Here is a 15,525-nt window from a genome sequence, read left to right on the forward strand (position 1 = left end):
AAATAAAAAGGATCCTAAGCAGATGCTATGAACAACTGTATGCCAACAAATTAGACAATCCAGATGAAAAGAAAAAATTTCTAGAAACACAGAAACAACCTGAACTTATTCTAGAAGAAATAGAAGATCTCAACAGACCAATTACAACCAGAGACTGAATCAATCCTCAAAAACCTCCCAAAAAAAGAAGAGCCCAGGACCAGATGACTTCACAGGTGAATTCTACCAAATGTTCCAAGGAGAATTAATACTATTCCTACTCAAATTCTTCCAAAAAACTGAAGAGGAGGGAACATTACCTAATCCATTCCATGAGGCCAAAGCAAGATAAAGATATTACAAGAAAAGAAAATGACAGACCAATTTCTCTTCTGAATATAGATGTAAAAATCTTCAACAAAATACTAGCAAATTAAAAGAATTATACACCACAATCAAGTGGGATTTACCCCAAGTATGCAACAGTGGTTAACTTAAGAAAATCAATTAATGTAATACACCATATTAACAAAACAAAGGGAAAAACAAAAACACATGATCATTTCAACTGACGCAGAAAAGGCATTTGACAAAACCTAGCATCCTTTCTTGATGAAAACACTTAGAAAAATAGAAACAGAAAGACTAGCTTATTTTTTAGTTTGCTAAGTTGCTTAAAGCAGATACCATGAAACAGGCTGGCTTTAAACAATGGGAATTTATTAGCTTACAGTTGACACTGTGAGAATGTCTAAATCAAGTCACCATAAAGGTGTTGTTTTGTTCCCAAAGAGCGGCTGCCAGTGATTCTTATTCCTCTGTCACATGACTAGGCACATGACAGCATCTGCTGTTCTGTCCAGTCTCTTCTGGGTTTCACTGATTTCAGTTTCTTACTTCCATGGCCTTCTCTCTGTTTCCCCCCTCTATGCCTCCCATTTATAAAAGACTTCAGTAATAGGATTAAGACCTCCAATGAGGTAGGTCACATATTAACTGAAGTAGCCTCATCAAAAGATCCTACTTACAATGGGTCCACACCCACAGGAATGGATTAACTTTAAGAACATGCTTTTCTGGGAAACACATAGCTTCAAACCACCACATTCCTCAACACGATAAAGGGCATATATGAAAAACCCACTGCTAACATCATACTCAATGGTGAAAGACTGAAAGTTTTTTCCTCTAAGATCCAGAAGAAAATAAGGATGCCCACTGTCACCACTATTATTCAACTTTGTACTGGAAGTACTAGCCTGAACAATTAGGCAAGAAAAAGAAATAAAAGGCATCCAAATTGGAAAGGAAGAAATAAAACTTTCACTATCTGCAGATGACATGATCCTATATACAGAAAGTCCCAAAAAATCTACAACAAAGCTACTAGAGCTAATAAATTAATTTAGCAAAATGGTGGGGTACAAAATTAACATGCAAAAATCAGTAGTGTTTCCACACACTGATGAGCAATCAGAGGAGGAAATCAAGAAAAAAATTCCATTCACAATAGCAACTAAAAGGATCAAATATTTCAGAATAAATGTAACAGAAAAGGCATTTGACAATGCCTTTAGAGAAGGATATACACAGAAATCTACAAAACATTACTAAAAGAAATCAAAGAAGACCTAAATAAATGGAAGGACAGTCCATGCTCATCGACTGGAAGACTAAATATTCTCAAGATGTCAATTCTACCTAAAATGATTTACATATTCAGTGCAATCTCAATCAAAATTCCAACAGCCTTCATTGCAGAAATGGAAAAGCCAATCATCAAATTTATGTGGAAGGGTAAAAGGACCCCAAAAACATCTTGAAAAAGAAGAATGACGTTGGAGGACTCACACTTCCTGACTTTAAAACTTACTACAATGCTACAATGGTCAAAAGAGCATGGTACTTGTTTTTATCACTTCTATCTTCAAGAACTAATTATTTTGTAAGTGTATGAACAAAATAAGTTTTATAGATATTGTTTAAAGTTATAGCTACAGTAAGGACATAGAAAATCTTGAGTTACTCTGGTCTGCTTGCCTTCAAGGATTTAATTAATCTCTTAAGATACTTGTGAGATGCGAGATATATTTAATTTTTTTTAATTATCCTTAGGAATAGCTATAAAAATAACTTCGAGGATTAAATCTAACCTATCCTAGTGAATCCAGATCTAGCCTTAACTCAGTATTAGAGGGAAAATTTAAATGAGTGTGTTGGGAGGCAGTTTCTGCCATTTATGAAGGTTTGTCCCTTTGTTTAGCTTAGTAGCCCACAGTACCTTTTTAAATCTAGAAGTCTAATTTCAGGTGGCTGGTTTCCAAGGGGGAGGGGGGCCTGAATTGCTAGCTAGCATGTCACATCAGAAATACTGAAGAAAGTCTGGATGTAGGTAAGATGTGATCTTTAACCTGAATATATAATTTTAACTTCTGTCTTCCTAGGCATCAAAAAACAAGTTTATAAAGCTCACAGCATCAAGAATGTCAACAAAATACAAAAGGTGCTCCTTAAATGTTTGCTGTAATCAGGGGAACTGAATTTTTTTCCTTTTTTTTTTTTTTTCCACTGAATTTTTGTCTACTTCAAAAGCCATTCAAAAATACTAGTGGCCTCCATGGTGAGTGATTTTTACCCCATACATCATTTTGCTCAGTTTCACAATTTTGCAGATGTCTAAACCTTGCCAGAGAAAGAACGATACCTTATGGAGATCATGGTGAGAGAACAAACTGAACTTAAAGCATACATATATCCTGCTGACCTAAAAGTATCACTTTCAAGTGTTTGGACAAGATAAACATTAAGCTCTGAATAACTTGAAGAACAAGATTGATAAAAAAAATTCAACAGCTTAATCAAATTTTGGAGCTCTTCCCCCTAAAAAGCCTCTTCATTAAAAATGTTGACAGCTTCATCTATTCCCAACTTTGTCCTTGATTGAAATCAAATGGTTATCAACTCATAACTGTAAATTTAAGTTATAGTTTGGGTCTCATTTATGCATAAACAACTGAAAATTTAAAATGAGCAGGAGAAAATTTGAACATTCAAAACCATTTTCATATCCGTTTTGTAGCAAAACAAGGCAAACCAATACATATGTGGATAATGGAAAGTGGGAGCGCAGAGAGATGTGCTAAGCACTGTATCATGCTAAGCAATATAGTTACTCCTGAGTTGCCATACTTACAAACATTCTTGACCTAGCTACTGTTAAACCAAGAACAATTAACAGGGATTTTTTTAAATTCAAGTGCAGTCCCTTGCCAAGACTTATTTACTAATTTGCCTCAAGATGAGTGTTATCTATCTTTTAACACAGAAAGATCCTGGTATCTCCTATACAAAGCAGTTGTGCCAATTTGGAGGCAGCAGACATAAAACCAAATGCAGTTGGGCTTTTTGTTTTTGTTCTGTTTTTTAATTCAGATGAGCATCTGTTGAAATTAAAAAAGCAATAAAGACAGACATTAGATCTTCCAGAGACATTAGAACTTGGTGAAATGCCAAATGGAAAATGGTGCTTTAACAATGATCTCTTACAATGTAAGGAATAAAATAAAACCTTATTAGCTTAGGATTCCTGATCATTCAGGTCAGGTATTCTAAACAAGATTTAAGAAGAGAAAGTTCAAACTACTTAAGAGGACAAATTTTTACTTAAGCACATTAGAAGTATCCACTCTCTTCAAATGCAAGATCTGTATATTCTTCATTAAATCAAGTCCAAGCGCTTGTTCCTGGCAAAAATGCTGGCAATCATTTGTGCCAGATTACTGTATAAACTTGAAAGTAATAAAAATGTTCCTTAAAAATAAATAAATAAATAAATAAATAAATAAAGCATGGTACTGGCACAAGGATAGATAACAGATCAATGGAATTGAATTGATAATTCAGAAACAGACCATCACCACTATGGCCAATTGATTTTTGACAAGCCTTCAAAGTCTACTCAACTGGGAAAGAATAGTCTCTTCAACAAATGGTGATAGGAGAACCGAATATCCATATGTAAAACAATGAAGGAGGACCCCTACCTCACACCTTATACAAAAATTAACTCAAAATGGATTAAAGACCTTAATAGAAGAGACAAGACCATAAAACTCCTAGATGAAAATGGAGGGAAGCATCTTCAAGATTTTGTGGTAGCCAATGGTTTCAGACTATTTACCCAAAGCAGAAGCAACAAAAGAAAAAATAGATACATGGGACCTCATCAAAATTAAAAACTTTTGTGCATCAGAGTACTTTATCATGAAAGTGAAAAGGCAACCTGCTCAACCACACAGCTTATAAGATTTTAACATCCAGAATATATAAAGAAATCGTACAACTCAACAATTAAAAGACAATTAAAAAATGGACAAAAGACTTGAATAGACATTTCTCCAGAGTTTATATACAAGTGGCCAAAAAGCACACACCATCATCAGGCATTAGGGAAATGCAAATCAAAACCACAACAAGATACCATTTCACACCTACCAGAATGGCTATGTTTAAAAAAAACAAAAAACAAAAACAGAAAATTATAAGTGTTGGAGAGGATGCAGAGAAATAGGAACACTCACTCATTGTTGGTAGGACAATAAAATAGTGCAGCCCCTGTGTAACACAGTTTGGCGGTTCCTCAGAAAGCTAAGTTATTAACAAATGACCCAGCGATCCCACTCCTGAGTAAACATCCAAGAGAACTGAAAGCAGAGACTCAAACAGATCCTTGCACAGCAATTTTCATAGCAGCATTATTTCCCTTACCAAAAGATGGAAGCAATCCAAGTGTCTATCAATTAATGAATGGATAAACCAAACGTGCTATATATATATATACACACAACATTTAAAACGTTAAATTAGGCTTGACGGGTTTGACTATAAATTTTCCTATATAAATATCTGCTGGAAAATGTTGAATTAAGAGACTTATATGAGTTACGGATGTTAAAACCAAGTGGCATTCTCAACCTTTTAATTATATCTTATTTTCTGAATAACTCAACTCACAAGAAAATCTATTTCAATATAGAAGTTGAACCTAGCATATCCTAACTGCCATCCGCCTGGAATCATAGAATATTGAAAAAATGAATCTTTTAATTTATGTTAGAGAAGAAATGAATTGGAGAGGAAGAAAATCCTGAATCAAGGGCTGATGCGTGCTTAGAGAATTCTATTAAGAAATGAGCCAATAGGTCACTTTTGCATTATATTTCTAGATAAAAACAACAGCTACTCCCTTACATGTTAAGTTACTTTCTAGACATTCTGTTTCCTGGGTAACACTCCATCTACTTTCTGAAGGAACAAATAAATTTGTTTCATGTGAAAAAATGACTTAAAATCCCACTTCTGTGTATACACCCAGAAGAACAGAAAGCAGGGACTTGAAAAAATATTTGCACACCAACGTTCATAGCAGCATTATTCACAACTGCCAGAAGATGGAAGCAACCCAGCGTCCATCAACCGATAAATGAATAAACAAAATGTGGTATATACACACAATGGAATATTACTCAGCATTAAAAAGGAATAAAGTTCTGGTTCACATGACAACATGGATGAACACTGAAGACATCACACTGAGTAAAAAGCCAGACACAAAAGGACAAATATTATATTATCTCACTGATATGAAATAATTAGAATAAGCAAACTCATAGATTCAGAATCTAGAATATACACTACCAGATGCTGGGTTGGAAGGAGGGAATGAGGAGTTAATGCTTAAATTGTACAGAATTTATATTTGGGTTGATTGCAAAATTTTGGTAATGGATGGTGGTGATGGTAGCACAACATTGTAAATGTAATTAACATCAATGAATTATATATGTGAATCTGTTTAAAAGGGGACATTTTAGGTCATATATATGTTATTAGAATAAAAATTAAAAGAAAAACATAAGGTACAACACAATGAACCCTATTTTAAACACTGGACTATGGTTAATAGTACAATCATAAAAATGTTCTTTCATGAATCTTAATGTAACTCACTAATGCAAGGTGTTAATAATAGGGTGATATACGGGAACTCTGTTATTTTATATATTTTATGCATGATACTTCTAATACTGCTGAAACCTAAAACTTATCTAACCAAAAAAAGAAAAAAAAAAAAAATGTAGCATGTTGTTTACATAATAGTCAAAAGAGTCCACCAAAGTCTAACCCCTGAGGTATACATGGAACAGAGTGAAAGCTTTTATTTCCTCATGTGTAAAGCAGATGAAGTGCTGGGAAGGATGAGATGATATATGGATCATCTACAAAGCACCATTTGCTTTTATTTTTAAGTACAGTGTGGAATAGGGTAACTAGCATAGGATTTGACATCAGTGAAGAAGGTTCAAGTTCACTCTCTATCTGCCAGCTATGTGATCTTGCTCAAATCTTTCAAACATATTTCATGATGTAAGAATTAAAGAAATAATGTGTACATATGTGGGAGGGTTCTTTTAATACAAATAGCTATAAAAATATAAGATGTTTTATATTACATCAGGTTACGTAAACCAGGGCCTTATGTTCATTTATATTTCCTTACCTTTGAGGTGGTGGGGAGGGGAAACAGAGGAGGACAGAAAGAGGACTCCTATAGCAGAAATCCCATCATTAGAAAATCATCTCCAATACTTAATGGAGAGATGACAATAATAAAATAAAAGGCCTTTTTATTAGAAGGTAACTACTTCAATATATGCTAACAAGTGGGCTGAAAGTTTGTACCAAGCCACAAACTCTCCCTTCATATGAGCCACTGCCAGGATTAATTACAAGTATATCAGTGGTTGTGGAGATTACCTCTGTAGATCTGAACCAGTGAACCCACAGCCCAGATCGCAGATAAGAAATTCATAACACGGGAATTTCTCATGGAAATACAACAGGTAAGAGCCAATTCCAACATCATTCATTTATTCATTTATGTATTCAGTCCCTAATTTATACCTCTCTTATTCCAAATGGTGGAGATTCAACAGTGACCAAAACACATCAAGTTCTTGCCATCATCACATTCTCATAGACAAATATAGACAATCAAGAAAATATGCAGTATTTTCCATCAAAATATGCAGTGTCAATGGTGATTAAGGGCTAGAGAAAAACAGAGAGGGAAAATAGTTGTAACTTTAAATAGGAAAGTCAAATAATGACCTGAAGGAGTTGAGGAAGGAAGACACATGGATATCTGGAGATAGTAGGGAGACTATGCAAACCTCTCCATTAAGGTCAGATAAGGCAAAATGCAACCCTTACCTTTCAAAAGCGGCTGGAAGGTTGGAATCTCCTGCAATTTGATGACATCAGGATCATTGCTGACATTCCGTGAGGCCTGGGATCCCTGAGCTACAACCACAATATCATCCATCTTGGCTCTATGCTTAGCTGGAGAAGGGGTCACTGAAAATAAAGTTACACTGCTCAGGAGTTGCATGTTAGTTACCACCTCTGCCTCACCAAAGATGTGTTCAATGTAGTCATAAAAAAAAATATTTTTTACACACAAAATGCTAACTGTAATTACCATGCATTAGGGACTGGGTAGGTGGGTGGGGGGTGGTGATCAGTTGGTGATTTTACTAATGAGGAAATGAAGAAAGAGACTTAGGTAAAGAACTGAAGTCCATGGGCTCTTGGTGTGCCTGACCCATCCTGTACTGGGCTACAAAGCTGGCCCAATCACATCAGACCAGGTATAAAACCTGGTCATGGCTTTAGATCCCGGCCATGGGAAAAACCACAAATTCTCAATCCCAGATAATGAGTCCATTCTTAAAGCTCCAGCCCCTCACCTTTAAACTTACAATTATTAGTCCAAGAAGGTCATAACCACTAGGCCCATTCTAGGCCTAAGCAAAATTAAGAAATTTGGACAACTGCTAACAGAAACAGGTCAATTTCAGGAGATTGTAATACATTTGGAGTGACGCAAACTACAAAGGATTCCAGAGACCAAGACCTCCTCCTCTCCCCCAAATATCTTGAAACAATGAATGAAAGAATATTTTACCTTCTAGAAGGTGGTATTCTCACACTCATCATAATCATGCCTCAAAGATTGATCCAGGGATGCCATAGAACTGTGCTGCCCCCTCCAGGCTAGGGTCCCCTGTGGCTTGGCATTCACTCTTTCAGAACCACTGCTATTTTTACTGTTCTTTAAAAAAGATTTCTTAGCCTTTTCTGGTAACTTACCTAACCTTTTACAAAATCCATATCAGAAATCTTTCCTGCTACAAACTGTGATTCTCCATCCCCAGACCCCAAAGGAAAGTGGGCTTTACTACTCTCTTGGCTGACCTCACTTACCTTATTTGTAAAACGAAGTTATTGTGCAAATCAAATATAAATGTACGTAAAGCACATAACACAGGGGAATAAGCAAATTCTAACATCAGGAATGAGCCTATGTTGGTTGGTGGGAGAGCAACCATATTAAAAAGATACCATACCCCTTCTCTGAAATAGTCTTCTGGCCTAACATACAGGCAAGAAATCAAGAAGTAGAACTATTACTGTATTTGTTGTAATGGATACTACATTCTGGACCTTGCATGGAAATAGAAGAATGCTACACATTTCAATGTGGAACACCCTTACATCTGCCAGTTTCTATGTTTCTGATTTACAGACCCTACCAAGAATATAGCAGTTCTATGACCAAGGATACTTTTTAGGACTCAGATTTAACCCAATTTGGATTAGCAACCTTGGAGTTTGTCCAGGATACTCCCAGTTGTCCCAGAGTTTGTGTGTTAATAAAAATGAGCAATGCATCACCATTTTATTTATTGTGTACTCACTATGCTCCAGGCACAATTCCCTCCATTTCCACCTCAAATACTAACAGAAACCTAAAAATACGGATGGGGGAGAATAGAGGGAAACACCAGAGCCTGCCGGCTGGGCCGCAATCTACCTTATTAGGAAGACGGTTAAGACACCTGAGAGGAAAATGCAGTTTCCGGGAACGTTTGCACCTGCTACCCAAGTGTTCAAACGGATGCTACACTTATCACACATCCTTCTCAAAAAGAACCTACCTCTAAGGCCCGTCTATAGGGAACCAATTCTCTTAAGTCCTAATTATGACCCACTCACTGTGTGAGCCAAAGCTCCCTACGTCAGTCATGAATACTAAAGCCAAAAATTAATTAGGTCGTCTTTTTATTGAAGAGTAAGCTTGAGAGAAAACGGTGGTTTTCAAAATAATGAACGGGTGCACCTACGCTGGGCTTGCATTCTCGGGCACTCACTTCCATAGGGAGAATCAAGACTAGGACAAAGGATGACTTTAAAAAAAAAAAAAAAAAAAAAAACTGGTGAGGGCTTTCTGTGCGGTCCCGTTCACATGTCCCAGACCCCACTACGGGCTGGGAGGCAGCCCATTCCTCAACCAGGCAGGGCCGGCTGGAAGAGGATGGGAGATTAGGACACCGACCTGAGGAGTTCAGATCGTTGGGTCTGCTCTCGGCCTCGGAACTCTGCTCATTGCCCATGGTGCCGGCAGCGGTGGCAGCGGAGAAACTGCGGGACCAGCGGTAACCGCTCTGGCGGTCGGGGGGACGGGGACCGGGAGACTAAACAGAATCGGGCGCCGCCCAGCCCAGGCGGGGCTCAGGCGGCGGTGGGTGGGGAGGCCCTATTTAGGGTATGCATGAAGGCGCGGCGCGGCTACACACTGCTCGCCCACTTTCTCCAGAAGAACCTGAGAAGATGAGGGGAACGCCGGGCTTAAGACGCAACTACCCTCAGCGGGCAGAGAGGCCGCACCGCTTTCACTCACTTGCTAACGTGCCGCAGGCTCGCTCCTTCCGAGACAAGGATTGGCGGCGCCGGCTACGCGTTGCCGTCAGTTCCGGGTTAGAAGACCACTCTCCCGCCCCCGGCTCGAGGGAGGGGCAAGGAGCGCCCGGCCAGCTTCTAGGACGCTGAAGGCTTAAAGGGCCCGACCGCCTCAAACCAGAACCGTCTCAGAGGGCAACTCTCCTATGGTAATGATGGGTCATCTTTAAGTACGTCTATCTATTAGGAACTTTATCCCTATCCTTACAACCACTTTTTACAAAATAGGTATTTTAAACTCTGCTTTACAGATGGGGAAAAAAGGTCCAAGGAGGGGTGATAGATTCAGCATTAGAATCCACAGTTCTCTGGCCGCAGAGCCCCTGTTTAAATTCCAAAAGCTAGGGGACAGAGGAGGAAGGGTCTGGAAATTAGAGAAAAATAAAATAGGAAATACTGATTAACTTGTTAGGGTGTCTGCACCTTGGCTAAGACTGTCTTAACTTCCCTTTAGCTTGACTATACTTGGATAGGCTTCTATCCAAGTGTCTGAGACGCTCCTAATTAGGCAGATTCTTCTCTCCCCTCCTTCTCTCCCAGCCCTTACAGACTCCAGGTGGCCTAATTAAACAAAGAACAACATTTTGAAGCAAGTGGTCCTAATTGCAATCTCAACAAATCACTCACCCATCCCAGTGGTCAACCTTCCCATCCCTAGCATCCTCCGACCCACTCCCAGACCTTAGAAAGCCTGCTGTACTGTGTTTTCAGAGTACTTTCTTTTCATGGTAACTATGAATAAAATAATCCTTTTTTGTTTTACAGTGTCTGGTGCAGTTTTTTTGTTTGTTTGTTTCTTTGACAGAATCTTCAAGGAAAAGTGACTGCCCTTATAGTAGACTCTAGGCACTTCCTGGAGACCTGAACAATTATTGATAAGCCACTATGAAACTAGCAAAAGGCGAAGAAAGAATGCAAGAAATACAAAAAGCAAGCTCTGACAGTTTCAGCAGGGCAAGGTCATAGAACTAACAATATAATGCCATCAAGGACTTGGGTGATTCTGGTATTCTCAGAACTTTTCAACTCACTTTATATTGTTTACTTCATGAAATTTCAAGCAAATGCCCTTTATATATAATCTATTTATATTTATTTTATAAATATTTTATTTATATTTATATAAATACAATCTCAGAAAGAGCATCAAATTGATATGACAATTTAAGTCCCTTCCACTCTACTATGTTACAGATGTTTTCCCTATTTTACCCCATTTATTTTTCACAACAACCCTGAGGCCCATAAACAGGTAACTTCCCCACAGTTACTGAGTAGTAAATGGTTATGAGACTGTGCTGGCTGGAGACCCTTTGGCTCACCTCCTAGATTTGCCTTCTTGTGGGGTGGAGGGATGGGTGAGAGGAGATAAAAGGATCCAAAATAACTCATTCTAGCTCCTGTTCCCTCTCTTCCACATCAAACTGTAGTTATTTTGGGTTCCATAACCTAATCAACACTGATGTGACAGTGTCTTTTAATGTTTCCCTTTGGTGGAACATTTCATTCTAAAATGGATATTCTGTCCATCAACTGATGAATGGATATCTAAAATGTGATATATTCATGTAATGGAATATTACTTGGCAACAATAAAGGAGTGAAGTACTGAAAATTTTTACATGGATGAACTTGAAACTATTATGCTAAGTGAAAAAAGACAGTCAAAAAAACCACATATTGTAGATTCCATTTATGTGAAATGTCCAGTCAAAGTAAACCTATAGTGACAGAAAGTAGACAATAAGGCTGGGAGGACTGCTAACAGATGGGGATTTCCTTTTTGAAGTGATGAAAATGCTCTAAACTTGATTGTGGTGATGGTCGCACAAATCTGTAAATATACTAAAAATGAATGAATTATATGCTTTAAACAGGTGAATGATGTAGTATGTGAAATATTTCTCAATTAGCCACTATTTTTAAAAAGGCTATTCTGAAGATAAAATGCCTTCAGTCATTGACTCAACATTTATTGGGAACCTGTATTATCCCAGGCACTTGCTAGAGACTAGGAATAAAAGATCCAACAAGACCCAGTCCCTAACTTGAGGAAGCCTACAGTCTGGTGGCAAGAAAACTATATGGGCATTTAAAATACAAGAATTCTTAAGGTGGGGGGTTTGGGGGGGCGCTTTAGAAGTAGCAAACATTTGGAGATCAATGCCTTTTAGCACCCTTAAAATCACTTTCACATGAGCAGCAACCTGTGAACAACCTTTTCTGCAATATAAAGCACTTGCACGTGTACTAGACCTGTACGACCTGCCTATAAAGTAGATACCACTTTCCTAATTTTACATGGAGGTTAATGGTTTATTCAGGGTCACACAGCTAATAAGTGGTGAAACCAGGACTCAGTTTTCTAAAACTCACCCCACACTAGCTCCTCCTCCGATGTTCTTCATCATATCGCCCGGCACTCCCATCTAGCCAGTCCTTCAAGCCAGAAATCTGCTCAACCTTACCCCCACATCCAACCAGTCACAGAGTCCTGGAGAGCCTCTCGCCTTAATCTCTTCTATCTCCACATCCCGTTTAGGGTCTCATCATTCACTTCTTGAAAGGCAGAAAGCCTCCAGCCTCATCTCCTGCAATCTATCCTCCACATCACTGGCAGAGAGGATTTTCCAGAATATTAATCACAATCTAGAATGTTAATCTGGACCTATCACCAATAACTCCCCACGGCTTCAGTTAGTATACAAGGACCTTCTTGCACTGACCCCCTCATCCTCTCTCCTTCATGCCAGTGAAATTCCCAGAATGGTCATGCTGCTTCCTCTGTCTGGGGTACTCAGCCTTTTCCTCCTCCATCTCGCTCACTGAACTTCATTCTTCAAGATTTAGCTTATATATCTCCTCCCAGAAGTCCAGTTTAGACGCCCCTGCCTTGAGCTTCCTTAGCATCTTCTATCAGAACATTTATTCTTTACACAACCATTAATTTACTTGTCTGTCCCCTCCACTGAATTATAAGCATCTTGAAAACAGATCCTGTATCTTATTAGCCTTTAATTTCCCCAGAAGGTGCCTAACACCTGTTTTCTGAATAAAATTCCTTTTTTTTCAGCCTGCCTCCCTCCACATAAATGGTACCTCTAACCTCTTCTCAGGAGAAGAGGATCAAGAATCTTTTCAAGCAATGAGTGAGGTGATGATGGATAAGACTTCTAACTTAAACACGTGGTTTGTGTCAATAGCAAAAATTTCTTTAATCATTATTTTCATCAATGTCCTTTGTTCATTGTCATAACTAAAAAAAAAAAAAAAATACATCACTTCAATATATCAGGTTCATTGTATCACAACACTGAATCTGAAATTTCTAAGTGAGGGAAAGGTCTACTTTGTGCCTAGCATGGACCACCAGTGTAGGGAGATTCAAAGAACATGAACTCTATCCCCTGACTCCTCAGGTGTGTCATTTGCAGAGAGAAAAGGCACACGTACTCCAGTCTCTTGTTGCATCAAGGAAATCACTCCAATGGAAAATCATTCTGGAGTTTCCTTTTCTTTGGTAACACTTTGAAATAAAGTTCTTCCAGAAAAATTTCCAACCAAGAATACTTTATCCAGCAAAACTCTCCTTCAAATTTGAGGGAGAGCTTAAATTTTTCACAGACAAATGCTGAGAGAGTTTGCCAATAAAGACCTGCCCTACTTCAGATACTAAAGAGAGCCCTACTGACAGAGAAACAAAGAAAGGAGAAAGAGATATAGAGAATTTTAACAGACATATATAGAATCTTACATCCCAAATCACCAGGACACTCATTTTTCTCTAGTGATCATGGATCTTTCTCCAGAAGGGACCATATGCTGGGACATAAAACAAGCCTCAGTAAATTTAAAAAAAAAAAAAAAAAATTGAATATATTCAAAGCACATTCTCCGACCACAATGGAATACAAATAGAAGTCAATAATTTTTGAATTGTAACTCCACTATTTACTTCCTACATGATATAAAATACACAAACTCCAATGACAAATTAATGGTTTTGAACTCAATGTAAAATATGTAATTTTTTACAAGAACCATACAAAGGCGGGCGAATGGAGGAGTATAGGAACATAGTTTATGTGTCCTATTGAAGTTAAGTTGGTATCAAAGAAAAACAAGATTGTTATGGATTTAAGAGGTTAATTTTAAGCCCCACAGTAAACACAAAGAAATTATCAGAGAATATAACCATAGAGATCAATAGTAGAGTATGGGTTAAGAGAAATGGGGGAAGGGGCAATGGGGAGTTAAGAAATGAGTGTAGGATTGCTGTTTGAGGTGAAGGAAAATTTCTAGTAATGGATGGTGGGAAAGAGATAGCATTACAACATTCTAAATGTGATTAATCCCGCTAATGGAATGCTAGGGAGGGGTTGGAATGGGAAGATTTAGGCTGCATATATGTTTTCACAATTGAGGAAAAAAAAAAAAAAGACAATCTAAATAGATGACAATTGAATGCCAAGGATGACCCTGATGAGATCTGAGGATGGAGGAGAGGAGGCTCAAAGGGACACAGTTGAGACATAAGGGAAAAAAAAAAAAAAAAAAGGAAATATAGAATGTAAGCTTTGTATCAATGTTGAATCTCTTGTACTTCTTAGCTGTGTTTAATAGGATTGCATAAAAAAATGTTCTAGTTCGTGGGAATTGTATATGTGAATTATAGTGTTTGTTCAAGGATGTGTGCAGCTAGCTCTCATATGTTCAGAAGACAGAGCAACAGATGATGGATGATAGATAGGGAGGGAGGGAGGGAGGGAAAGAAATAGCGGTGTGACAGCACGTTAAAGTTGGTGGATTGGGGTATCAGGGGAGGGGGGTCAGGGTATGCTGGAGTTCTGTGTACAGGGTTTGTATTGTTTTTGCAACTGTTCCTATAACTTTGAATTTATTTCAAAATTACAAAAAAGTGAAGAAAAAAAAAGAAAGTTCTCTCAACGTTATCGCATTACAAAAGTATGTCATCCTCTGGAAACAGCTGGTAGAGTTGGTAGAGTTCGTTTCACACACTGCACCCTTGTTTGCAGGCATTCTGTCAACATTTGCCTTCTGTAGCTATTGGCTAAAACTAGGGTGTAGCTGTTGGCTACATCAGGCCTAGAATAGTGATCTACATTGCTTAGTGCTTTAGGCTTGAAAGCTCTTCCACACAATTGCATAGTGCTTCTAGGCTTGAAAGCTCCTCCGGGGTGACTAGGGTGGAGATGCTTGCAGAGGTAAACCACTTGGCTAGTTAAGTGTCTGTGGTTTGGTAACGTGGCATTTGTTTGTGTGTATGTGGGAGTTGGGGTGAGGAGAGCAGTGATTTAGAAAGCCACTTCTCCCTAGGTGCACTGTGTAGCTCTTTTTCATTCATTCAATCAACCAGTATATTGGTTAAATATTTACTCAGCACCTATCAAGTATCAGGTACTATGCTAAGTGCTGGGAATGCAATATCAATAGCTAGAACTGACACTACTGTTTTCATCATTATCCAGACCGAAAAGCAATAAATCCTGCAGAATCCCAAATGCCTTCCTTGAAGCTTGACTTGCACAGAATATTTCACTCAAGACTTGCCAATCCTGAGGGCCCTTCATGCCTCCAGTGTTCAAAATGGGAATCACAAATGCCATAAATGTGCCCCAAATAGAATGCAATGGAAGCTAGAACGTCAAGAAAATCCTCTCAGTG

At 38.2% G+C, this 15,525-nt stretch overlaps 1 protein-coding gene across 3 annotated transcripts in view; it reads right to left on the reverse strand.

Annotated features, from left to right (window-relative positions):
* The window catches only part of BORCS5 (BLOC-1 related complex subunit 5), a 198,121-nt gene that overhangs the window by 181,991 nt on the left and 605 nt on the right, over positions 1–15,525 (reverse strand). The window contains exons 1-2 of one of the 3 annotated variants that reach the window (XM_037845923.1): positions 9,782–9,841; positions 7,252–7,395 (exon numbers count right to left, since the gene is read on the reverse strand). In XM_037845923.1, coding sequence (XP_037701851.1) covers positions 7,252–7,395; position 9,782 — 145 coding nt within the window. In that variant the 5' untranslated portion in view covers positions 9,783–9,841. The other 2 variants (XM_037845922.1, XM_037845924.1) reach the window with 2 other exon arrangements.

This window comes from Choloepus didactylus, chromosome 8 (assembly GCF_015220235.1).
Source record: "Choloepus didactylus isolate mChoDid1 chromosome 8, mChoDid1.pri, whole genome shotgun sequence".
NCBI lineage: Eukaryota > Metazoa > Chordata > Mammalia > Pilosa > Megalonychidae > Choloepus > Choloepus didactylus.